The 27,016-nt window shown below is 38.6% G+C and overlaps 1 protein-coding gene across 7 annotated transcripts in view; it reads left to right on the forward strand.

Annotated features, from left to right (window-relative positions):
* Window positions 1–1,108: 1,108 nt before the first annotated feature.
* The window catches only part of PPARGC1B (PPARG coactivator 1 beta), a 159,895-nt gene continuing 133,987 nt past the window's right edge, over window positions 1,109–27,016 (forward strand). For all 7 annotated transcript variants that reach the window (XR_009153886.1, XM_058173386.1, XM_058173388.1 and 4 more), the window contains exon 1: window positions 1,109–1,356. Coding sequence is in view for 6 of the 7 variants with exons in the window: in XM_058173386.1 (XP_058029369.1) it covers window positions 1,273–1,356 (84 nt within the window). In the remaining variant the exon portion in view is untranslated. The remainder of the gene's footprint in view (window positions 1,357–27,016) is intronic.

A 27,016-nucleotide genomic window follows, 5' to 3' on the forward strand; every position in this document is an offset into this window, starting at 1 on the left:
GGGCTGTGACCCAGGGTAATTCTCGGAAAGAAAAATAGCTGAGTTGCTAAAGCTTCAGGAATAAATCCCATCGTGTGGAAAACTAATACTGCTTCCTCTTCAGGGGAAAAACGGGAATGTCTCTTGAGGCACGCCGCCAGGGAAGTCCCCAGGAGTGGAAGAGGGCTGTTGCTCTTCCCGAGTACCTCTTCCCCCCACCCTCCCTCCACAACTTGTTCAGCGATAAGAGCCGGAATTCGGACGGGCGCAAGAGCCGCCCAGGACTTCGAGGCATGTGCGCGTTTTGCTTGCTCCTCCCGCTTTAGTAGATAACTACCGATAAGCGCCGGGTTAGGAAGTGGAATTGCCGGACTGCTTTACTTGCTCCGGCTCCTCTTCCCCTTTGAGAAGGCGGGGAGGGGAATCTCTACTATCCCCTCGAGGAGCCGACAGATATCAGAGACACCCCCCCCCTCACCAAAAGCACTTTGAGCGACCTCGGGGGCCACGCGCTCGCCTCCCGCGCTTCCTTCCTCCCTTCCTCTTCGAAACCCGCGCGGACACGGCCCTGGGAAACGCAAGGCCGCAAGTCCTCTTCCCAGGAGGAAGAGGGCTGTTGCTCTTCCCGAGTACCTCTTCCCCCCACCCTCCCTCCACAACTTGTTCAGCGATAAGAGCCGGAATTCGGACGGGCGCAAGAGCCGCCCAGGACTTCGAGGCATGTGCGCGTTTTGCTTGCTCCTCCCGCTTTAGTAGATAACTACCGATAAGCGCCGGGTTAGGAAGTGGAATTGCCGGACTGCTTTACTTGCTCTGGCTCCTCTTCCCCTTTGAGAAGGCGGGGAGGGGAATCTCTACTATCCCCTCGAGGAGCCGACAGATATCAGAGACACCCCCCCCTCACCAAAGGCACTTTGAGCGACCTCGGGGGCCACGCGCTCGCCTCCCGCGCTTCCTTCCTCCCTTCCTCTTCGAAACCCGCGCTGACACGGCCCTGGGAAACGCAAGGCCGCAAGTCCTCTTCCCAGGGAGGGAAGCTCCGGACGCCCAAAGCGCGAGAAAGAAGCAGCCCTTGCCGCCGCCGCCGCTCTCCCCTACAGCTCCCGCGAAGCCCAGCCCAGACGAGCCTCCCGCCTGCGGGCTCCTCCTCCTCCTCTGACACCGACGCCGCCCATTTCCAACCGGCGGGCTTCAGGCTCCGCCTCGCCCCGCCGGCTGCCCGGTTTGGCTGGTTTCTGACTGTGCTTGCCGTTGCCGCATGCTGTTTCGTGCCGTTGCCGGAGGAGCAGGAAGATGGCGGAACCGGAGCCGGACTGCAGCGAGCTTTTGGATGAAGAGCTTTCCTCTTTCGTCTTCAACTATCTCTCCGACAGCCAGGTAGGGCTTCGGAGCGCCGGCTTAGTCCCGTGGGGGGGGGGGGGACTCTTACTCCCCCCCACGCCGGCCGGCACGTTCGGAACAGTCGCTGGGATTCTAAATGGACCGTGGAGTCGCCAGGAGGGGAGAACCTGGAGCGACAGGGTGCTAAGCTTGTGTGGGGTTCAGAGTATTCCGATCCCCCGTGCACCGACCGGTACATCTCGCCTACAGGGACTTCGGAACCCATGAGTCATTCGGGACCCCAGTTCTGCGATCTATCAAGAACGGGCGGGGGTTAAAAAAAATCCGTGCACCGTGAAATATGGGGCTGGGGGATTCCGATCTGTCATGCTTCAGCTGGGATGTTTTACGCAGCGGGTGCTTGATCTGACATGCACTCGAGTTTCGGGCATAAAGACGCCGCATGCCCGCATTTACTCTGCAGAGAATCCGGGGCGCCGGGAATGAGGGGTGTGTGGTTTGCGTTCAGACGCAACTTAGAAGTCTGGTGCAGAAGATCCCGAGAACAGCCATGCCTTTTTCTTTTTTTTAAAGTCCTAACGGTGCAGACTTAGATCTGCGAGGCAGGAGTGATCCCTTTAGAGAGCGCGAAATGTGCGTTGTGTGTATATATGTGTCTGCGTGCGTAAGCGTAAGGACTTTTGATTTTTCCGTAGCGGATCTTTTCCTCTCGAGCATGGGGAGAGGAAAATGGAGAGTCGCTAGTTGCCCGGCGGTCTGACACATTCCAATGCATCCAGGGCTGGAGAGCCGGGAACGCGGCCCTTTTGGATGCCCGGATTCGTTCAAACGGCAGGCGGAATGGACGAAAGTAGGGAGGGTGGTTGTATGTTGCCGCCAGCCCCCCCCCCCCCCAGCGGAAGATTGTTGGTCCTTTGCTAGCTGCAGATTAGATAAGATCCGGCGGAATAGAAGAAGGAAGAGCGTTCTTTTGGAGAGGCTTAAGTTGAGGATGGCTCTGCGCACCCCTCTTCCCATCCATATTGCTCTGGAAACCCATCCGAACACTTTTCAGCACCACTCACACGTGGACGAGTGGATCACTCTGCTGGTGTCCCAGATAACGAGTCTTGGCTTTTGCAGTGCTGCAGAGCTTTTCCTTTAACCTTTCCTTCCCCACAAACCTGAACGCCGTTCAGTTTTCCCCCTCCCCAGAATTATAAACTATGAATGGAAGAATGGGAGAGGCTGAGGGTGCTATCCATGGGAAATGAAAAGAGCAGGGTACAATGTTTATTTACTCCCCCCCTCTCTTCCTTCCTTCCTTCCTTCCTTCCTTCCTTCCTTCCTTCCTTCCTTCGGGCTTGTTGTTGCTTTTTCTTTTATCGTGGGGAGGCAAGATTGGCAGCAATTCAGTTTGACTGTGGGAAAACAAGGATAAATGGATGCTGACCCCCTCCCTCTTCCATTTTCTCTTAGGGATTTGCTGGTGGGAGCACTTAATGTCTTAGGGTTGTATGTGTGAGTCATTGCTGATTATATACCCGCAGCTTTAGGGTGAGGGTGATGGTGGTAATCTTAGTTGCTTCGAATAAGCAATTTTGCAGATTGCTGCCCCTTTTGGACCGAGTTGCATGTCAAAATCAGATTAAGGCTTTTTTTGGCAGCCCTTCAGCAAGATCACGAGCGGGTTCCTGCTGGAAGGGCAGCAGGCTGCATTCCTTTCCATGAGGAGAAGAAGAAGAGCTCTAGAGTGAATGCTTCAAGACCATCATACATAACTCAAGTCCTGAGCTGTAGCAGAGTTTTCTATGGTTACAATTCCATGCCTCCCTTGTCTTCCAGGTTTCCCCATAAGTAGAAATGGCCTTAATTGGAGGGTGGCATATAATAGTATTCTTTCTTTCCTCCTGCCCTCTCTCAGGTTTCTTCATTTAATTGATTAGAAGAAAGCTGGGGAAAATTCTCTCTGGTTTGGTCCTAGACAATCAGGAACTGCTTTGTCTCAGTCACACGAATTCATCCAAAACATATTTGTGTTTATCTGAAAGACAGAACCAGGCTGGACCAGCTCCAAGCTGGTAGTCTGTAGTCTGAACACTTCTGTTCCAGGGCCAGTACTGGAGCTTTCCAGTTTGCCATGCAACAGTGTTGGTTGGGAGGGGGAGGGGGTGGATGAACTTTTCACAGAATTAGATACAAAATGGTGACATCTGGATTAGAGAAAAAGGAATGGAATATTTTGTATGTAGGGATTTTTACCTTGCAAGGGGTTATTTAGGTGATGCCAGATAAAGGAAACTCTCATGGATCAATATAAAGATGTGTTGGCTTTCAGAAAATGCCAGCAACAAAACCCTCAGGCAGAAAAGTTAAGAGATTTGTACAAAACCCTCTGGTTGTGTTCTTACAGATGAAAGATCTGACATTCTGCAGTTAGTAATATAGTTGGTACAGTTAAAAGTGGAACTTTTTGTATAATGATTAAAAAAAACCCTGAGATGTCTGGCCTTGTATATTCTAAATTTGTAAATGTAAATGGAGGTACTGGAATCTGTATTCTTTGCATGTTGGGTATGAAAAAAACCAAGTGAGTGAGCATTTCCTGAAAATCCAAGCCATGTACAAAGACTATTTTCACAAACAGCTATTTGTACCTAAGTAGCATCAGTACAAATATGTAATTTAGAAGGTACATCCCCAAAACACTGCTGGTAGGGTAATGTGTGCTTTTGGTGCATTATTAGAAGGCGTTGTTAATCTCTGGATTACTTTTTCTCTTCCCTTGCGTGTGCACAAGTCTAAAGTCTGAAATTGAAGTGGCATGTGATTGCTTTGGAAATGATTGAAGTTGTAATTGTGGTTTGCACTTGTACTTTAACCTCTGACGAAACTGCAGCGAAGGCTCCAGCCTTGACTGCTGTCACATGCTTTGCTTGTAACTAGAAGTGGGAGGTGGTTCCTAGGCTTGCCTCTTGACGTCACTCTCCATTACTACAATACTGTACTGAACTTGCCTCTGCTTACAGATGGGCTGCTGAGTTCTCAATGAAGTCGGAAAGCTGCACAAGATCAGATTATTTTACGAGGCTAAAGTGTCAGGCAGCTTGGAGAGAATGAACATTATTCCTCTCTTTCACCGAGTCTCTGAATTATTTCAGTTCTTTTCTGTTACTTACCATGCCTTCTTCCCTTTTTCCCCTTCTGCAGAAAACATTGCAGAAGGAAATGTATCTGAAAGTCTTGTGAATGTTGATGATCATGCAGGAAACTGGAAGCTCATCAATTTGAAAATATTTAATTTTACTTATCTAAATACCTTTTATGTCTTGTTGGAGAGGGTATTTCCCAAAATGACTGCATTGCAACACTTAGATAATAGAGCCTGCAGGCTGGTTTCTCATTGGAATGGGCCTGCTGAGCATTGGACTGATACAGTTTGTGCGTTAACGAGCTGGCTGCATTCTGTGCTGCTAGTTTTAAGTTTGTGTCTGTTGCTAATGCACTAAGTATTGCAAGATTTCTGGAATTTTTCTGTCTTAGAAGAATAAGAAAGGGGTTTTCCTTTTCTATATATTATTATTTAAAAGAAAAATCACAACACAGGCTGCCCTGGAGAGTATTTCTTTGTTCTGCAACATCTTGATAACAGCTCCATTAATTCATAGTTGGAACTGTAAACTATGTTTGATAAAAGAAAATAAACTGCTTTAGCTTCTGTCAGATAATGTTCAAAGGATTCATGGATTTTTTTTATAATGCGTTTTTTGATTGCACAGGCTATTGCAATTGGAATGACTGTCTTCATTAGTTGAATAAATGAAAAGTGTAGGATTATTTTTTCGTGACAAATGCTATAAAGTTTTCTTTAGGAGAACAATGTGATTTTTAAAAAAATATATCTTGATTCATTGGGAAATAATTTAAGAGGAAGATAAGGGATATCAGGTTCTTCACCTGTTCTACGTATTTCCACTCTGAATAAAAATGTGGGGAAGCCAGCAAATCAAACTCTGGACTTTCATAGTCACTATTAATGAAGTGTTCTATTTCTTCTTTTCTTTCTCTTTTTTTGGTGCCCTAGATCTTTTATTTGCATTCTTGGAAGTGATAAAGTTGTCTTTTATTATTGTTCTTATCAGTGTTTCATATATATCTCTATATCTCTATATCTCTATATCTCTATATCTCTATCTCTATCTCTATCTCTATCTATCTATCTATCTATCTATCTATCTATCTATCTATCTATCTATCTATCTATCTATCTATCTATCTATCTATGTAGGTCTTTGGTTATTTGGGTTTTCTCCCGTGTAAAATTGGAAGTGTCTTGGCAACATTTCAACGAAGTCTCATTTGTCATCTTCAGGCTTCAGCTTTGTGCTTCTGGGAGCAATGTGTGATCGCAGCTGTTCCTTCCTTTTAACTGCTAGTGGGGGTTTGAACTGATTGGCTGGGAGCTTGGCTGTGCTCTGCTTGGATGGGGTTTTTTTGTGCTCTGATTGGCTGGGGGTGTGTCCTGTTTGGGTAGGGGCTTGGTTGTGCTCAGATTAGTCTGTGTTGCAGGGGGATTTGAGTTGGTGAGCTGCATTGCTGTGTCAGTCAAAAAAGAGGAACCAACTTCTTCCCTGGTCCAACACCTTAAAGCCACAGGACATGATATTGACTTTAAAAAGACCAGAACTATAGCCCAAACTGAACACTTTAACAACAGAATAATCAGAGAAGCCATCGAGATAGAAAAACGCCCACACAGCATGAACAAACGAGATGCCTCCCGCCTACCAGCCATTTGGAAACTCACTCTTATTGACAAACGAGTCCCTAACACGAGGAATGACACCAGACCCACACTCACGAGGTCCACACAGGATGTCACCACCACACATCCACCCAGCAAGCAGACCCACACTAATGATGAAGCACGACCAAGGACCAGAAGCCAGACCGTAGCTGCAACATTAGCCATTTCAAACCCCTCCAATCCATACATGCAGCAGACTGACACCCACTATGAAGATGTAGCACAATCACAAACACGAAGCCAAACAACAGCAATGCAGCTCACCAGCTCAAATCCCCCTGCAACACAGACTAAACTGAGCACAATCAAGCCCCCATCCAAACAGGACACACCCCCATCCAATCAGAGCACAACCCCCCCCATCCAATCAGAGCACAGCCAAGCTCCCACCCAATCAGTTCAAACCCCCACTAGCAGTTAAAAGGAAGGAACAGCTGCAGTCACACATTGCTCCCAGAAGCACGAAGCTGAAGCCTGAAGATGACAAATGAGACTTCATCGAAACGTTGCCAGGACACTTCCAATTTTACACGGGAGAAAACCCAAACAATCAAAGACCTACATACAAACACCCGTGAAAACCTCAGAAAACATATATATATATATATATATACATACACACACACACACACACACACACACACACACACACACACACACACACACTATGGATTTAAACTATGTTTGTTCTTCCATTGTATAATAACAGTTTTTACTAGTGTATCCCTCTCATCTCCCATCCTGAATAAAAATTTTATTTTGTCATTCCAAAATAAAGCATAAATTAGCAAATAAAGGAAGTAGGATTAATCAAATATATATATTGTACTGACTAACATTTTCTTTCTGACTTAAAATTGAAAAATCACTCTACTGTATGTATCCAACCTCATGTGGTCCAAAGAACATCCAACTCATATAAATTTCCATAAAACTTTCTGAATTCTCTCAAACTCATTCAGCCTTCCTCGTCTTTAGTAGTTATTCTAAAACTGCCTTTTTCCATTTTTATCAAACTATTTTTATATAATAAATTAGGACTTACATCTCTGGTGATTTTGAAAGGGTTGGAATTATTTCATTTTTTTAATTTTAGAATATACTTTATACTCCAGACAGCAAAGCAAGCAGCATTATATTCTTAACATTTCTTGCTTTCCTGTCTTTTGCAAATGTCAAGTACAAATTGAAACTAGCAGAAGAACAGCATATTCAGAAAACTTCATAGAAAGAAAACTCTTTTTGAGATACATCACTTCAGTTCCAAAAGTTAAATCCTGTTGAAACTAGTGGGATTTATTTCCAGTTAAAAATGTATACTCTTTGAATATAAAGCTGAAATGATGTGATTATGGGAAGGCAAGAGGCAGAATGTTTAAGCTGTGGAAATAATGCCTTTGTGTGGCATTATATTTTTAAGTGAAAGTTAATCTAAATTGCTTTTCAACATAGATTCCACTCAGAGAGGTGTAAATTTAGTGCCAGACAGCTGTATAGATTGGATCCATTTGTTTATTTTGAGAGTCTATAAAGTGTGGGCAGTAGTCAGCAGGCATCTTTCTCCACAGCAAAGTTATGCCAAGTTTTGCTGAAGCACAAATCTCAGCAGAATAATACTGTGAATTTAATCTTAGCAAGTTTGGCTTCTGGGTTTCTTTTTATCAGAATACTTAATAAATGATCCTAATATATGCGCCAGGTTGCTATTGGCTAAGAACTGATCATGCCAGATGACTTTTATGATAATAATGATTTGACAGTTTACCAAACCTTGGATGAATACATTGTGTCTAACAATACAAAATTTGGATAATAGTATACTCAAATGCCTATATCCTTCAGCTGGGTAACCAAGAACCAGAAAATCTTCACAAAGTGCATCAGGTTATAATAAATACAAATAGCATCATTAGATAAACTAAGCATACCATGCATTTTTCATGATGGCCAATCATTTGCAAGGGGAAAAATATTTTAAAATGACCTAGTCATTTCACTGGTTCTGGGGTTAGCTTCTGGCACTGAACACCAGTATCTTCTATAGCAGGGGTCTCCAACCTTGGCCACTTTAAGACTTGTGGACTTCAACTCTCTCTGGGAGTTGAAGTCCACAAGTCTTAAAGTGGCCAAGGTTGGAGACCCCTGTTCTATAGCAGATGTTCATAACTCTTCATTTGGGGTTTTGATGAAATATGTGACACGCCTCAAGGGACAGTTGGTTGGTCTGGAGCCACTACCTATCAGAAGAAACCATTCACCATAGATGTCTCAAAAGGCAACTGGACTGTTTTTCCCTTGAGGAGGAAGAAGAAGACATTTTGCTTCATCAGTTTTGATGGGGGAGAGAATAGAAGGTTCACTACCACAATTGATGAAGTTTCTTGGATGAGAAGCAAAATGTTTTCTTTTTCCTCAAGGAAAAAAAAAACAGTTCAGTTTTTTTAGACATTCATCATAGAACTTTACATACTGGTGATTGTGAGGATTCAGAATTGTCACCATTTAATTATCAGAAGGCATTTTTTTTATCTCCAAGACTAGGGATTGACTGTACTGGAATGACTCCAATTAATTGTTTTGTACTTGCAATGGTTGTTGACAGGCATTTTATGAACATGTCCATGAGGAACGGCAGTGTCTGACTGAATGATAAGAAATGAAAAAGAGTGATTAATATTAGTATAAAAACGTAGCCTTATATGATGTAGAGAACAATATGGCACTTTCACATCATATGAAGTGAGTATGGCCAGCTGGGTTAATGGATGATTTATGTTCATAGTTTTCATTCGATGAAGCGACTGCCGGTTTATAATGGCTTTAAAAGTAAGAGGACAGTTTTATAAAGAATGGATATAGAACATTTCTGTTAACCAAGGCCTTTTAAACTGTCTAGTTTAGAAACAAAATAGTACCAAATGTTATATATTTATAATCTCTATTAACTGCCAAGAGTTGCTGGGAGTTGTGTGGTATATTGCTATGTATACAACAATGTGAAATCATAAATGCCACTTCTTTAGCTCATTAGCTTTTATTTTGTTTCAATCTAGTGAGATTTATTTATTGTTTTAGTCTGTGCATGTATCTTATATTCTTCTTTCTTGTTTCTATAATTAGTATGCATATATTTAGTAAGGGACGCTGACCTTGCAGACCAAAGATTTAGATGGGATGTAGAAATAATGCTAATCTGGTTAAAACCTATCACCCTGCCATGGACTCAGTCAGAATGTAGAAAAAGGTACTGGTATCTGTCAGAAACAAACCTGGATATCTATACTCTCACTCTTTTTCTGGCTTATCTGTACTTTCTCTTCATCAACCTCAAAATGGAAAGTGAGCATCTTCCACAGAAGAAGTGAGGACAATGGGTACATATTGATTGGCTTAGTATTCAGATTTATGAAATGCAGACTTCTAAAGAATTATAAATAAGTTACAGATGCATTGATTTAGTTTCTCGCTCCTTTTTCTTTGTTCTGTATATGACCCATTTCTTTTGTATCTATGTGACTGTTCATATTATGGTCCTGGGCCTATTTGCTAATAACATCAGAGAAACTTTTTCAGAAGGCAGTAGGGCTCCCGATGCCCCACCTACACAATCCTCACATTTGGACAGCTTTGTTCTTATATTAATTGGTGCAAATTTAAGAAGGAGCTATCAAAAGCCAAATATATTGATTAAAATGTTTGGCTAAAAGAAGGAGCATTCAGGATCAAATCTGTCCTCAACCATCAAAATTCACTAGGTGACTTTGGATCAGTCACTCGTTCTCATGGGATTATTCGATAAAATGGGAAGAGGGAGCAGTGCATACCACCATGAATTCCTACATAAAAGAGGGGATATAAATATAATAAATTTTATAAATAAATTCCTAGGTGGTTTCCTTAGAGATCATGATAGCAGAGCTTTAAAAGTAAAAAAACGGAATATTTCCAAAACAATGTATTGGAGGCAAACAACTGGCCAATGGTATTGATAGCCTGCAATAATATACATTCACATATGACATATATAATGGACAAAAAGCAAAATGAAAACAAGATAAACAGAATAGTCACAAGCAGGGAGAAAAAAATATATAGCACAAGCAGTAGCAACTTTCTTGCATGCTTGATTTACTTGTTTCTATGTACCTCTCGGAGGCAGCTTGTAGCCATGGTCTGAAATAGTTTGCAACCAACCTAACATAAAGATGTTGCCAAACGTATTGGTACCCGCCTACTTTTCCCCAGATAAACTTAATATGTAGTGAAATAAGTCAGGGTTATTTTGTATTCTAATAGATCATCAAGCAAACACTTGATGTTTCTGGTATCTGCCTAACCGATCTGATTTGGGAGGATTGGCAGGGTCAGAATTCCTTCAGTTCAACAGTGCCAAAAGACTTTGGAAGTTCATTTTCTCTGTGGAATGAGGTTCATCCCAGTATTTGAATGACCTTCAGTCTATAGGTGGTTCAAAAGTCTTTGAAGATCTGGCTTTTCATCCTGGCCTTTGGTGAATATGATTAAAGATCACTTTAATTCTTCTTCTTTGCTCCCCTCCAGGGGGAAAAAAAAAAAACTTTGCTTTTTTCTACCAGTCTTGTTTCTTTTGTCTTTTGTGTTGTTTTCTTGCTTTTTTCTTGTTTAATAATTTGTAAACTGCCCTGAATCTCTGGGAATTGGGTAGTTTATACATTTAACAATTTATTATTTGGATTGTATCAATCAAATAAATAAATAACATAACAAGGATGATGATAGGCTTCATTCATATCCTATCACTTCAATAAAAATTTGGAAAGATGCTATAACTTGCAAACATAGAAATGACCCTGTTCGTTCATATATGCCCTTCCCAAATGATAACCTATTTTTCATATGTTGTTTTCATTTTCTCTTACAAGGATATATTGTACTTTTGCCTCACCAGAAATAAATGGACATGATAAGCAAAAAGTTGAAGAAGAAGAAAATGATAAGAAGGTTCAAGTGAGATGCACTATTGACTTGGAAATCTCTAAAATTATGCAATTAAGATAGGATGACTGAGATGGGATGATGAGAATCCTCATTTGGAAAGATAAAATCTGGAATGTGGTGTTATGCATCCTTATGCGCACTGATGAGCCACTTATATACACCATGAAAAACCAACATCTGTAACTGCACCAGCTTTGCTGAGAAATGCTGAAATCAATTATTATGGGAGTAAATATGTGTAGGCATTTGGACTATAAAGCCTCCAACGAAGCGTCTATATTTGGAGGAGCAAGAAGGAAAACCCTAATCATCATCATATTGTTCTATCTCTATGAAATATAGGGAAGGCTTGTGATCTACTTTCTAAGAATAACATATCCCCTGCAGCCTACTGAAATTCCTACATCTATAGTAATCAGGATGGTAGCGGTAGAAACCAAGTCCTACCAGTCCCATAATTATATCAGATATAAAGTAACTTCACTAGATCTACAGCAATTCAAAGAGAACACTGGGGATATTCTCTTTGCTGTTCTGAACAGAGAAAAACTGGACAAATTATAGTTGTAGCTCTTCCACACATCTGTGATTTTTCTGCCTTGATATGGGGACGATATACATCCTTGTCTCATTCTCTTTCTATTCTGAACGAATCTGTTTCTCTAAATTCATTTCTTGCAACAGCCCCTTTTCACTTCAAAGGTTTCACAGAAAAATAATCAAGCATTCTGACATATCCATGAGTCTTAATACATTTCATCGTCTGGCAAGATCTTCATAATCAAAGATTGCTGTACTATAGTCAATAAATGATGGATCTCTTTTTGATACTCACTTGGTCTTAACTGGTCTTGTATTCTTTTCCCTATTCTGAAATTGCCTGCTCGCTTGACATTTCTCATTTCATTTCTCTTAGTTTCTCTTTGTAAGAGGTTAAGCAAAATGTTAAGCAAACTGAACTGATTAGGTATGCCAAAGTGGTTACTGAATGCTTATGTACCTGAAATCAAATCAAATCAAATCAAATCAGAATAACTTCAATTGCAGCTGAACTTGCACAGCTAAAATATCTTTTTGTTCCCTCTTTCAGAGGACAGAAATGAGTGTTCACTGATGTACTTCAGCATCCATTCATTATTTGCATTTTCTCAACACATGAGATGGTCTAGGACTCAGCACAATGCCAGGAATATCATTTGATGCTAAAAGCTAGGAATGGAGTCCAACTCAAATTTGGATTTTTCTTGTGATTAGAGATTAAAGACACCCCTTGCATATGGAGGTTTTATGAAACTGGAAATACATTATTACCCAAGAATCTTACCTACTTCAGAGAGTAATTCCCTGCGCTTTATCTGACATGAAGCCTTGTATATAAAACAAGGTCAGAAAAAAATATCAGTGATTCGGAAAAACTTTTAATATCAGAATAGGTAAGGAGCTTTTAAAATCAAATTATCTTTATTCAAAATGATTAATTCTTTAATAAATGATGTTGCTAGTGGTGCTATTGAAGAACACTATAAATGCATAAATACAAATTTTGTTTGCCATTCAGTTCCGTGAATTTTTTTCATGATTATCCACCTTATCTGAAATAGATGAAATCTGCATGAAGAGCCTTTAGCCTAGGCAGGTGGCTCAAGAACTTTCTCCTTGAAGAAATTATTTATTAATACTATTAATGTATAGAGTATGTATGTATAAAGTTAAAGTTAATATTAATGTACAGAATATATATATATATATATATATATATATATATATATATATATGTATGTATGTCACTTGCATTTTTTTAAAAAAAAGATAATTTGCTACTTGGAAGCTACTTAATCAAGACAATCATGATTAACTTAAAAGAGTTTGCTCTTGTACCTCAGTTTGTTCATCTCTAGCTTGCTTACAATAAAATTGATATGTCTGAGATAAACATTAGTGAGAACAAGAGCTTCTCATAGAATCACCCTTGCTGATAAGGCCAAAGGAGGGAAATGAGGCCTTGTATAATCTATAACCAAGGGGAAAATAGGTGAGGCTCTACAGGTGCAAAATAACCTAACTCCCTCAGATGAAAGAGATTCAAAATCAAAATCAAAGAGATGCAAAATCAAGAGGAGGTCACTGGCAAAATTCCATTATTACTCAGAAAACTATAAGGACCTGGACATTTAAACATTTAAACACATTTCAGTGACAGATAATAAAACCCTCATGTCAAAAAGTAAAGTTGTTGAATAGAATTATGACATGGCTAGATGCAGTGGTGGGATTCAAGTAATTTAACAACCGGTTCTCTGCCCTAATGATTTCTTCTAACAACCAGTTTGCCAAACTGCTCAGAAAGTTAACAACCGGTTCTCCCAAAGTGGTGCGAACTGGCTGAATCCCACCACTGGCTAGATGGTTATGCAAACATGGGGAAGTGCAGTTCAGTTCCCCAGACGCTTCCAGGCACAGACTATAGAGTCACAAAGCCCCACTGTCTCACAGGAACAGATCATGAAATACTGGTGTCAAATATATAGGTTAAACTTAGAAAATTAAAGAGGTTAGTGTGCCAACTAAATCCGATCTGAAAGAAATAAAGTCAGAATATAAGATCAAGAGAATGAACAGATTCAGTACATTTACTTAATGTGAAAGAGAACCTCAGGAGCTATAGGAAAGGAAAGAGACATCATGAAAACTGAATCAAATTAAAAAAAAATTTTTTAAAGTAGCTTTCATAACAAATACACTTTAATAAAAGATTAAAACCTTGAGGTCCATGAAGGACATATGGTGAGTGAACATGGACTTCCAATGTCAAGTGAGAAAGAACAAAGAAAAATATAAAGAATGTCAACAAATAGAGTTCCTAAGAAGGTAAGGGGGGGAAATCACACAAATATTCAAGAATAATCACATAAGAGATGCAAAAAACCCCAATTATGTTTTTAAAAAATGGGAAAGTCTACCAAATCCCTTTACAAAAGGGGATTGCAGAATAACAAACAGTTGCAAAGAGATATGTTCAGAAACCCACCCCTCTACAAATAAAGTCTGATATGCAATAGACCAAGATTGCAAATTGTTAGTTAAAGTCAGAGGTGGATTTCAGCAGGTTCTGACCAGTTCTGGAGAACTGGTAGTGGAAATTTTGAGTAGTTCGGAGAACCGGTAGTAAAAATTCTGACTGGCCCCGCCCCCATCTATTCTCTGCCTCCCAAGTCCCAGCTGATCGGGAGGAAATGGGGATTTTGCAGTAACCTTCCCCTGGAGTGGGGTAGGAATAGAGATTTTACAGTATCCTCCCCCTGCTATGGCCACCAAGCCACACCCACCAAACCATGCCACGGTCACCAAGCCACACCTACAGAAGCAGTAGTAAAAGTTTTTGAAACCCACCACTGGTTAAAGTGCTAATAGCTCTCTATCTATTATAGCAAAAGACTGACTTAGAGAGTAGAAAAGATATAGCTATATTGAAGAAGTGAGTTGCTACGTATAAATTATTGAACCATTGCACTAATTCTTCATGCATTTAGACACAGACAGACAGACACACACTCCATATATTCTTCTGACACTTGTTTCACAGCAGCTTGCAGCATGTTAGAAATTAACCAAATATGCAAAAACAAAGCAACCCAGTGTTAGTGTTTACAAATATGTCCTTTATTTGTACAGTTTAATTTCAATTCTTAAATTAGAGCTATGTGTAGAACTAAGCCACTGTCACAAGGAGAAGAGAATTAAGCCACTGTCACAAGGAGGAAGTAACTCTTCAGCTTAATGTTTTCCAGGCCCAAATCTTGGCTATTGTAATGGTAAAAGTACAGAAGCCTGTCCAAACTGTCAAAAATAATTTCTCGGAGGCATTGCTTTTCTTTTTTATATTCTTTCAGATTGTGATATTGGTTCTTGCAGAGCCATTTATCAGATTAGTTATTTGTTGTTTGGATGAAGTATTACTGCAAATTAACAATGTGATTTTTCCTCCTTTACAGTTGTGTTCTAGCTCAAATTCAACAAATGCTTTCTGACAATGGATCTGTTTCTCTTCTGGCTGAGAAACAAAACCAAAACATTTATTCTGCTTTCTTTTCTTTTATTTTTTTATTCAGTTTCTGTTTGACTTTCTGGTTGTAGGGAGATACAGTTGATTGCCAGATGTTTGTAAAGTTTTTTTAAAATTAAAATTCCCACTAATTTAGATTCTGCATTCTTTTCAAGAAAATTTAGTGCTTTCTAATAATGCTTTTTCAGCTTCAGCAATTGACGAATGAGAAGAGTAAAAGAGAAGCTGGAATCAAAACCAGAATTTTCTTTTCTTTTTATTGTATCTGTGTATTTTTCTCCCACTTGCAGTCATCACTAAATAATTCACTCATCAGATGTATGACATTTTGCTTGATCCAGGTATACAGGTATTAATATAGGTATTAATGGGAAAAATAACACCCAAAAGTTCTTGCCTAAAGCTATAGATATGTGTGTGTATATATATATAGTATACAGGTCAGAAGCAAGATTGACATTTTTCAGAAAACTAATATACAATTGCAATTGGAAGGCTAAAAATTTATCAGCCGTTCCTGTTTCCTTCCCACAACTTCCAGTAAATAATGGAGATTTGAAGATTGCTAGCTGGGAAATCATCTTCAAACGTCGAAAAATAACAATTGAAATAAAAATGTAAACAATCAAGGTAGATAATGATTGATGACTCTTTATTGGTGACTTTTTTTAGAGTACAGACAGTGCTCTCTACTTATGAATAGGTTATGTTCCAAAAGGCTGTTTGCAAATCCAATTCCAAACAAGCATATATGTACGTGACAGGCTGTAAACTAATATTCTTCTGAGTTCCAGGACTTTCTAGGTTGGACTTGTGGACAGGTTTGTTCATATTGGTGAATGTTTGTAGCTTGAAAATTTGTATGTAATATCTGAAGCAATTTTTGATTGACAGGATTTGACTTCAAGGATCCCTGGTCTCCTTCATTTTTTTTTTTAGTTTGACTGAGTAGTTCAAAACATTCCTACCAGGCCATGATCAGAGGGCTAGGAAAATGTGAGAAGAAAAGCTGTTCCTTCTGTTTAACAGAAGAAACAGAAGCATTTTGAGGCAATTGTGAAGCATCTGAAAGGAAACATTCCCCTCTTATCAAATGTTCCAACTGATTCTTTGTGGCTTTTTTGTGTTCTGTCTGCCTCTGTCTGTTATGAATGATTCAGTACTGTTCCCCATTAGTCCATTTTGGTTTATTGTTTGAAGACTGAACTGGCAGCATCTTTATTTGTTCATTGCTCTGACTTTTGAAGCAAGGTTTTAGTGATGTCAGTTTCTCACTTCCCAATGTCTACCTCACTTTCTTAGTTTATATATTTGATTTATATGGCTCCTGTCTCACGGCAGTGACTCTGGACAAACCTTCCAATTTTTTAAACATGGAACAGGTAGTCCTCAACTTATGACCACAATTGAGCCCAAAATTTATATTGTCAAGTGAGAAATTTGTTAAATGAGTTTTGCCCCACTTTACGACTTTTGTTGCCACATTTGTTAAGTGAATCACTGCAGTTGTTAAATTAGTAATACCCAGTGGTAGAGTTCAACTATTTTTACTACCGGTTCTGTGGGCGTGGCTTGGTGGGCGTGATGTGGCTTGGTGGGCGTGGCAGGAGAAGGATACTGCAAAATCTCCATTCCCACTCCACTCCAGGGGAAGGATACTACAAAATCCCCATTCCCTCCCTACTCTGCGACCAGCCAGAGTACCGGTTCTCCAAACTACTCAAAATGTCCGCTACCAGTTCTCCAGAACCTGTCAGAACCTGCTGGATTTCACCTCTGGTAATACCGTTGTTAAATGAATCTGGCTCCCCCATTGACTTTGCTTGTCAGAAATTTGCAAAAGGTAAATCACATGACCCCTGGATACAGCAACCATCATGAATGTGAGTTAGTTGTCAAGCATCTGAATGTAAATTACATGCGCATGGGGATGCTGCAATGGTCTTAGGCATGAAAAATGGTCATAAATCACTTTTTTCAGTGCCGTTGTAACTTCAAATGGTCACTAAGTGAACTGTTGTAAGTCAAGGGCTGTATAACATTGAAGTTTAGTCTACAAGCTGGCATTGGAATACCAAGATATGTGTGTGACTAAGAAAAAACTGCATGGGCCTCCCCTGTCCAATATGCTAGTTGCAGCCCTAATGTGCTAGGATATTGGTGGCCCCAGCTGCAATCACTGATTCTCAACTTGGATATTGCATTCATGTCTGGCTTCTCCATCAGTGTTGTGAGACTATGTTGACCATGTACACCTACACTCACACAGTGAGAAATGTATACTTTATCTCATCAAACTTTGAGATTCAAGATCAAAATCCATTCGTTTTGAAGGAGAACAGGATTAAATATAAGGACTCAAAAAGCAGCATTCAGATTGCTAGTGGAAGCCCATAAACAGGGCATGGGCAGCTGGTACGAGCAACAATATATAATCTCCTTGAAAAGTCCTATCCCCCACAAACATATCTGGTTTTCCTTTAATGTTCAAAGTAGTGGTACATCTTGTGGTAGTAAATTCTATAGTTTAATGATTCCAGAGGTTAGCAATATTTGACCCCAAGGCTACATTTTGTTCCAGATTATACAACATGACCAAACATCCTTTGCCAAACATTATCAGTTTAGACCTTCATCAAAGCCTACACTGGATTTTAAAGTTGTTGTGGGTTTGTTTGTTTTTTGGCTCAACCTGATTTGCATTAGGAAAAGTAGTATCATATACTTGGTGTGATCTTAAAAGTGTCAGTTCACCTCAACATGATGAATTCGGATGCACTGAATAACCAGCCAGTGTGACGTTTGAAAATAAGAAGAAAACAAGGCAAAATGAGTGCCTTGTAACACCCTGACATAATTGGAACACAGAACACATTAAAATATGTTTAGTTCATTTAATGGAGACTGTTCTCATAGTCCCCTGATGAAAGGATGGATGGATGGATGGATGGATGGATGGATGGACAGACAAACAAAACAACAATATGTGCAATAGTGAGTAAATAATCAACCCCAATGGGGAAGGGGGGAGAGTGGGGGAGATGAAGGATCAATGTAAAGGAATGATTGAAGATATGTAATTAAGAAATAGAAATAATTTGAAATGAAAGCGGGGCTGCTCAGCTGCCATTTCAGAAGGGAATGGAAAGGGAGAGGAGTGAGTGAAGGAAGAAAGTAGGTAGGAAAGAGAGAGGTAGAAAAGGGGAAAGGAGAGAAGAAGAAAGGGGAAAGAGAGGTTAGAAAGGGTGGAAGAGAAGAGTAGGGAAGGAGGAGAGGATGTAGAAAAGCGAAGGAGAGGAAGGATGAAGAAAGTAGAAGAAAGTAGAGAAGGGAGGAGGAAAGGTTTGTTAAGGAAGGAAGTGGTAGCTGGGCAGGTCCGAATAAGTAACAAATGAAAGTTAATGACTAATGTTGAATAAGAGACTGTATATTGAATAGGTGTTTGGAAAATGAAAATAAAACTTAAAGATAAAAAAAATATATAATAAATTTTTTAAAAAAATACAAAATAAAAATAATCAACCCCAATGAGTGTAATTTCTATTAGTTAGAGATGTCTTTCCAAAGCTGTTTGCAGACACTCCATTTTTCAGTTTTTTGGCTGAATAGTGGCAGCGCATGGAAAAAGCTTATCTGTGACCAAAAACAGTTTGCTCCTGTATTTACAAGCAGTATTTTTTTTCGTGATTTATATAGACATTCCATTGATGTTTCAGTTTATGAGATCATTCACTGCCTAATTACTGTCCAGAAACTTGATTGGGATAGTTTACAAATATTGTAAATGAATAAATAAGTATTAAGGGAATGACTAGAACAATCTAAAATAAAATACTATCATCCTAAATAAATAAAATTACTATCAATAAACGATCAGTACAGTGGATTTCAAGATAATAAAAGTTATTAGAATTATGATGAAAAGAATACGATCTTCATCTGAGTACCAGACAGATTATTGCAGGCTTGTTTGGAATGATGATTTACAATCGAGGTATCATGACTGAAAATGCCTGTCCCTATTATTTATTACGGTGTCACTTGTTTGAGGGATCTTAAGAAGAAGGCTACTTAGTCAAATACTCCAATCCTGATTTATTTAGTTTCCTCTACAGATTATAACACTAATTCCATTACTCTTTTCTCCTTATACAGCAAACTTTGAAGGTAGAACATATAGAACAAGGTTTGCACAACACTAGTATATAACTTCTCCCTCCCTGGAAGTTTCTAATAAGGGCCAGAGGCAGTAAAGAGAAAGAGATTCTGTGGTATGAAGCACATAAACACCATATGCCATAAATCAGGAAGTTAGTTTAGCTGAAGGGTAGTCTTGTGCTTCCAGGCTCTTGAGTTACTCATAGTGAGTAGGTGTGTAAATCTGACAAACATATCTGTGAATAATGTGCAGAGGTTTACAATACATACTTTTCTGGGAAGTTAAAGCAAATGGACTTTGGAGCCCTTAGAAGTATTTGTGTAGAAGGATTTCTTGTGCAATGGCTTTATTTGCAGAGGCTGCCCCATAGTACCAAATCACGGCTTGAGGGTTGTGTTACTCCATCACAGTAGGGCCTTTTTCAGATGTACAACAGAAAGTCAAAAGCAGTGATTAGAATTTTTTCTGGCTCTAGATCTTTCAGAATTACCTCAGGGGAAAAAGCCCCATTCAACAACTCCTTAAAAACTAAGGAAATAACTGACTTTGATCTCTCTCACAACCCCTCATGATTTTTCAGATCAGTTATTTCTCTCTCCCATTGTCCTTTGCCCTGTTGTAAGCTGGAGAAAATATTGGGAGTCATAATATTTATTTCATAACTGAGGAAAGCATAACTATTTGCCACATTTCATATTGTAAGCCAAAGAACAACAAAGTTTGATGACACTTCTAATAGTAATAGATCAATAAGATACTGCAACTACAACATACTATAAAGCCTTTTCATGAAACCCAAATTAAATGGTGAATGAATTTCTTTTGAAATACCCAAAGTCCTGCCCATTTTCTCGGCCACTCTTTTATCATTTTTCATATTTTCGTTTTGTTTATGTTTCCTGACTTTCTTCAATCTTAAAAATAGAAGCAAATAGTTGTTACTTCTTTGGTTGTGCTCAAAGATTACAAAGATCAAAGTGCCTCTTTCTCCCCTGGGTTTGGTATATGATAAGGCTTCTGAAACTCAGAGAAACAATAGTTTGTTATCTCAGCTCACAAGATTTTTTTAGACACTTAGAAATGGTGTGAGAGATTCTGGACATTTGTCTCTCACCTAGTATGAATCAAGAAGCAAGAGATTCTTCAACCAATCTTTCTGCATGTGTTAGATAATCAGGGAAGTGTGCAGAATGATCTCAAATATTACTTTACCACAAAATATATAGATCTCTACTTTTGAATTAAAAGGCAAATAATACTTGAATAGATAATTTTCTTCTTTCAAACTAATGATGTTTGTTTCCTAGTCCACTTTTTATCAAAATTGCAGTATTAAAATAGAAGCAGAAGGAAAGTAGAAACCAATCAGTATCAAAATGGGAAATTTTTTGTCATAAGTCATAAGGTATAAAAATATAATTACTACCCGTGAATTGAAGAAACCCTGCTCTGTATTTTAATTGCTGTATATATCATCTGTGAATTATTTGCTGCTCTGTTTTCCATTTTCCATACTTTTGCATAACTAGAAAGGACTGTTGTTACTTTTGAACCTTTCTTCTCCATATAGAAGATAACACTGATTACTTTTCAAAGAAGTGCTCCCTTAACCTACTGTTTAAATTTTTCTGTGGCTATTGGTATTTGAAAAATGGCAATTTTCTTCTGTTTTTAATGACATTAGTGAGGTTAACAAGGCTATCATGGCCATGTTATACATAGTTAATTGGAGACCAAAAATGGGAAATCATGAAGATAGAGCTAAGTAAAACAAATAAAACATTCAATATATGGCCTTGAAGCACTTGAAAATGTCCATGGGATTTCAATTTCATTTGCCAAAGATAATTCAACATCTTTCTCTCAGATAGTATGTCTCTTTGGAGTAGTTTTATTCTACCAATTTTCAGAACAGCATTATTTTCTTACTGGATAAATATATTGCTCTCCTTCCAATGCCTTGTTTCTTTCTTCAGCTTTTACTATGTGGATAGTTGAGTAGAAACAGGTATTTTCTTATGTGGCTGAACCAAATGTGAGTTATAAATAAGAGATGAAGTTATGACTTGGGTGAATTCCATTTGAAGTTTTGGGCAGGATGTTATCGATTGATGTCCAATGTTGGAAATTGGAAGTTAGGAGAATATAGCTGTGCTATCTATTTAAAACCTCAAATTCTCCTTCTCTCCGGTAGGATTAGGCATTGCCAACGGCATTTTGCAATGGTTCTGCCCTCTCCTCCTAAACTGTGTCAGAAGATGATATTGGGGGAATTGCTGATTGGCAACTAGTCAGATAGCTTATCTCTCACAATGTTCAGTTCTGCTTGAAATATCCACATGGGGAAGGTTTTAGGGAGTTTTTGAATGGAATTTTATCAATATGCTGATAATCTCCAGTTTTGTTGCTCTTTACTACCCAGTTCTAAGGAATTAATTGCTACTTTTGAACATTATACAAGTTTAACAATAAGCTGTATGAAATAGAACAAGCTGCAGTTATATTCAGACCCGAAGGTCTGATTTATGGATTAAGTTTAGCTTGTTTTGAAGAAGATTGCATTCTTGATCCTGGGAACTCCCAACTGCTTAATGTAAGAGAAGTTGCTTCTTGATATGTAGCTGTTGCTGAAAATAATAGTAATGGTGAGGAGTGGTTTTCTGCAATAATGGCTAGAATATTGATATGGCCCTTTCTGAGACAATTGGGATTGGGAGCAGTTAGTCCACAGATGTCAAACTTGCCTCGTCACGTTGCCGTCACGTGCGATGTTTTTTGCATTTGTGGAGCTGGGGTGGGCGTGGCCTGTGTGTGACACATCTGGCCTGCAGGCCGCCAGTTTGACACCCCTGAGTTAATCATATCTTCATTTTACCCTGTCTTTATTATTGCAAGATGCTCTGGGAGACTTTTCTTACAAAACATCTGGAATTTGAAATTGGTGCAAATTGCAGAACTAGTTAATTAATTAACATAACATAACATAATAACAGAGTTGGAAGGGACCTTGGAGGTCTTCTAGTCCAACCACCTGCCCAGGCAGGAAACCCTACACCATTTCAGACAAATGGCTATAATTACTAATTAATATATTTAATGATGTCTTTACTGAAACCTGCAGTCGAAGCCAATTGCTTCCTGGACACAATTTTAGATATAGGTGCAAGTCCACGTAGTTTTGGCCTGATTATCTGAGTGATTGCTTTGTGACGAACTTATGTAGCATTAAGAGCTGCAGAGAAGGATTATCTGAAGATGCCCCTGATCAGCAACTTGGTTTTTTACTTGTATAAGATTTTTGCCTGTGTTGCTAACAGCCTATGGAATATACTTCCACAGGAGTTGATTTTGGGTCTTACTCTGTCAGCAGTTAGAAAATCTGTAGCAACTTATTTCATAGATTTTTATAGATAATCAATTTTGAACTGAATGTTAATTTATGCTTCAACTTAAATAAATCTTAACCACCTGAAGTATTCACTTTAGTAGCAGTGTGTCTAAAATTGAATAACAATTAAGGATTGACCAATCAATCAATAAATTGAAGCAGCAGCTTTTATTTTCTAAATCAGTTAGTGTCTTGTTGCAGAGATGATTTTATTTGTAAAATACTAATTCAGTATTTATGATGCCGGTTGTGTATATCTTCTATTAAAACAATTGCTTTGGTTTTTTTCATTTACCGCATGGTATGTTTCTCCTTCCCTGCTATTTTTATACTTATTGCTGCAGGAACTATTCCATAAATGCCACAGAAGGCATATTATTGCAGTTGGGTAGTACCAGTACTAATTTGACAGATTTGCCTTTAATTTTGGCCCAGGCCTTTTGGATAATCATTTTCTCTGGAGAGAAACTTCATTTAGTATTGCATATGTGCCAATGCAGAGAGAGCAACTGGTAAAACGTCACACTTTTTGCTGCCTGCAACTCTTCAACTATCTATCTGCATGTGTGTGTGTGTGTGTATATATAGAGAGAGATACCTTCCTTTGTGGCGCAGATATTCCAGCTCAGGCTTTCCTGATTTAGATTCTGTTCTTTAGCCAAGCTGCTTGAAGTGCTAGCTGATAGGTCTTGTGATTTGGTCTCTGGCTGACTGGAGTGTGCACAGGATAAGGTTTGCTCTGTGTTTTCCATAGGGATGCAGAAGATCTCTTGGTTACTTGACTGTTTAGCAATGTGATATTCCTGTTGTTGCCTTTTAAAGGCATTGGTCTGTTAGTAAAGGAAAATATATTCAGAGTTTTGATTTGCATGGCCTGTTGGCCTCTGTGAAGCATTCGCTCTACATACAAACACACTATCCTCTTTTTCTGTTTATGGTCTGATTATATCCGTAAGAAAGGAATTGCTGCAGCACATTTATCAGCATCATCATGTACCAGTGCTACTGAACTATGTAGTGTGTATGTGTGTGAGAGAGAAAACAGTCTGAAATCAGTGAGTTTATTATTCTATGATTTTGTTTGAGCTGAGGTCTCAATAAGAGAGTCATTCTATTCAGTGACTTGTTAACTTTTGTCCTTTTTCCAAATAGATTCATATAAATAATCTAAAATAGCTTTTCTTAGTTTGCCGAGAAATTTTAATTTTGTTAAAGATTTAAAAAAATAGTTATGGCAGCAATAGCCATAGCACTTAGACTTATATGCCACTTCAAAGTGCTTTACAGCCCTCTCTTAGTGGTTTACAGAGTCAGCATATTTCCCCCAACAATCTGGGTCCTCATTTTACCCACCTCAGAAGGCTGGAAGGCTGACTCAATCTTGAGCCAGTGAGAATCAAACTGTAGTTATCCTTTGATGTTACACAAATGTTAACTTATCATATGGTCTAGATTCATAATAAGCTGTATAATATAAATAATGTAAAATAATAGCAATAAATGCCTGAAGGTGAAATTCAATTTTTTAAAAAAATGAGATTGGGTAAGTCATTTTTTTTTCTCTAGAAAAAAAGGCCAATTCAAAACAAAGCAGGAAACATGCATCGTAGTAATTCACTATTGCATTTTACTTGTAATTTTGGCCATTCAATGTTGTACTGCAGTTCTTTTGGCTATTACAGTGCACAATAAATTATTTTTACTTCTTGATAAATTCCAGTGTCTGGATATACAATTAAGTAGAACATACACATTTCTGACAAGTGATCAGTATAACACCACTATCCTAACCCTTTATCACAATTTTGTGACAAAAATAAAGTAATAGAATAATGCAATTTATATAAATTGATGTTCTAGCTCTTAAATTTCATTTCTAGTAACTTGAAGTGATACTGCAAGATACTAATATTCATAAACAAAATGTTCTATTTGCTGCATTTTAAGATAAAAAGACTAGTTTAATAGTTTTTTAAAATAAAATACCTCTGGTTTATGTAATAGGATATTTAAGCTTGTTATTCCAAAGGTCACATAGATAACTAATATCAATTTCATCTATTTTAACTTCTTAGCCTCAGTTAATTCTCCCAAGACTTTTAACAAATATAGAATTTCAGAGGCAGCAATGGTATCAGGATCAAAGAGACCAAATAACTAATACTTAAAATTCAATTAACAGTCTCAGAAGCACTCTTCCTGAGCTTTGAGATCTACTACAAGTTTTAAAAAAGCTTTCAGCAGTTCAGAAATGTTCAGGGTAATGTTATGAAACCCAATTTACTCCCCACCAAGATTTACTAGTTATTTATAAATTGGGGCTGTCTTTAAAAATATTCGTAAGTAAAAGTGTCTGTTCTGTGAAATGTTAATACTGTAGCTATATTGTTTAGTGATTATAGAAATTTCTGACAGAACTGGCGGGCATTGAGTTTTGAGAAGGCTGATCTACAGTATTTGCCGTAAAAGCACATCATGCAGAATTTAATTTATGCCATGGCTGAGCTCCAGCATCCATTGTCAAGAGCAGGGATCAAATCAGAAATATGTCAAATAAATATAGATGAAAGTGTTCCTGAGTTAGAAAAGAGGGCATTTTTCTCACCACCTAATAAATACATAGGACTTCTCATACATTCCCTCATACTGAGGGAAAAGCCTACTAGCTCAGATGGATATGCCCCTGGCTTTTTAAAGTTACCTTAGAAATTAAGTCATATGATCATAATCTCTTAGATCCTGTTTTCTTTTTCATATTTACCACCTTAGCAGATGTAAAATGCTGAAGACATACCTTCGTTCTCAATAGAGAGGCTAAGCAAGCCTTATGCAATCAGAATCCATCATGCGTACAGTGCATTAAATAGGGCAATAAGCTTTTTATGAAGTCTATTTCCACACTTGAATCTGGGATTTAATGCATGGTTGCTTAGAGAGACTGAGGATTTCAGAGGTCAGCAGGGCTAATTGCAAGGCTGAGAGCTGCTCAGGACAAGTGGGGCCAGAGGTTACCACATATGCTAAGGGAAGTAAGCCAATCAACTGATGAACCAGTTGGAATCTCTCCTGCAGGGATCAGACTATAAGCTTTTAACTGTTTGAACTTGCAGTGAACAGGGACATGTCTGTTGTATCATTCAGAAGGTGATCAGAAGGATGAAGTTAGAAAGGAAGCCCCTTCTAGGCTGTGTATTCAGTGGATTGTGCAAACTTTGGAATGATGGTATAGTACTATGGCATTTTCTATAGCCATAGGTTGTGCAGAAAATACCACATAGTGTGATTTTTGCTTAAAGGCAAGTGTGTCTGAATATCAGGTTGTTAACAAATTTGTGTCGATGGCCATAGGTTAATGTGAGAAAGTAAGGCACGTATGTGAATCTGAGACCTACTTTAGAGCCCTACATTTGGAGATTTTGAACTATAAAGTATATGTAACATATCAATTTTATATAGTTATATACTGAAAATTCAGCAGGAATTCTGATTTAGGATTACCTTGTTCAAAGTTGTGGCCCAGGAAGCCTGCATTAGGGAATAGAATTGTCATATTGTCACTTATTGTACAGTTCCAAGAATCATGTTTACTGTAAATATATAATTTATATGCTATATAAATATGTAACATTCCTTCCTTAAACCTGTTTCTATGTTAAGACAAAACACACTAAAGAGCAACTGTTGAACATCACTAGTTCCATGATGTGCTTTGTGATGAAAGAAACAACACTGAAGCTATTTTTTCAGGGGCAGAGTAAGTATATATAGTTTATCAGGAAAATTATTGACTTTTAAAAACATATGGGGGCATGATGGCTCAGTGGTTAAAGACCCGGAGCTTGTCAGCTGGCAAACTGACAGCTTGGATGTGAGACCCCAGTACTGTGTGATGGGGCGAGCTCCTGTTACTTGCTTTACAAACCTATCAGTTTGGAAGCATGCAAATGTGAGTAGATAAATAGGTACACTTCGGTGGGAAGATAACAACGGACAATGAACTTATTACTATTATATTTGTGAATGGCTGCTATCCAAGGCAGTTGTTAAATGAGGATTACTTGTACATGATTTTCAGTTTCCAAATTTTCTTCAGAGCAATCTTATGAGGTTAAAAGAAAATGATTGGACCTAGCACATGCATCCGTCTACTGTATGCCTAACCCCATATTCTAACTGTGATAGTCATGCAAGCTGTCACATAGCTCAAGAGAATGTTAAGGTTAGCACTTCTTTGAAATAAATATAAAAACAGCAAGGATGGTGCCCTGAAAGCCAGATAGATCTTCAACATTCTTTTCAGTGAACTGTTTTAAAAATTCAGAA

Source organism: Ahaetulla prasina, chromosome 2 (assembly GCF_028640845.1).
Source record: "Ahaetulla prasina isolate Xishuangbanna chromosome 2, ASM2864084v1, whole genome shotgun sequence".
Taxonomy (NCBI): Eukaryota; Metazoa; Chordata; class Lepidosauria; order Squamata; family Colubridae; genus Ahaetulla; species Ahaetulla prasina.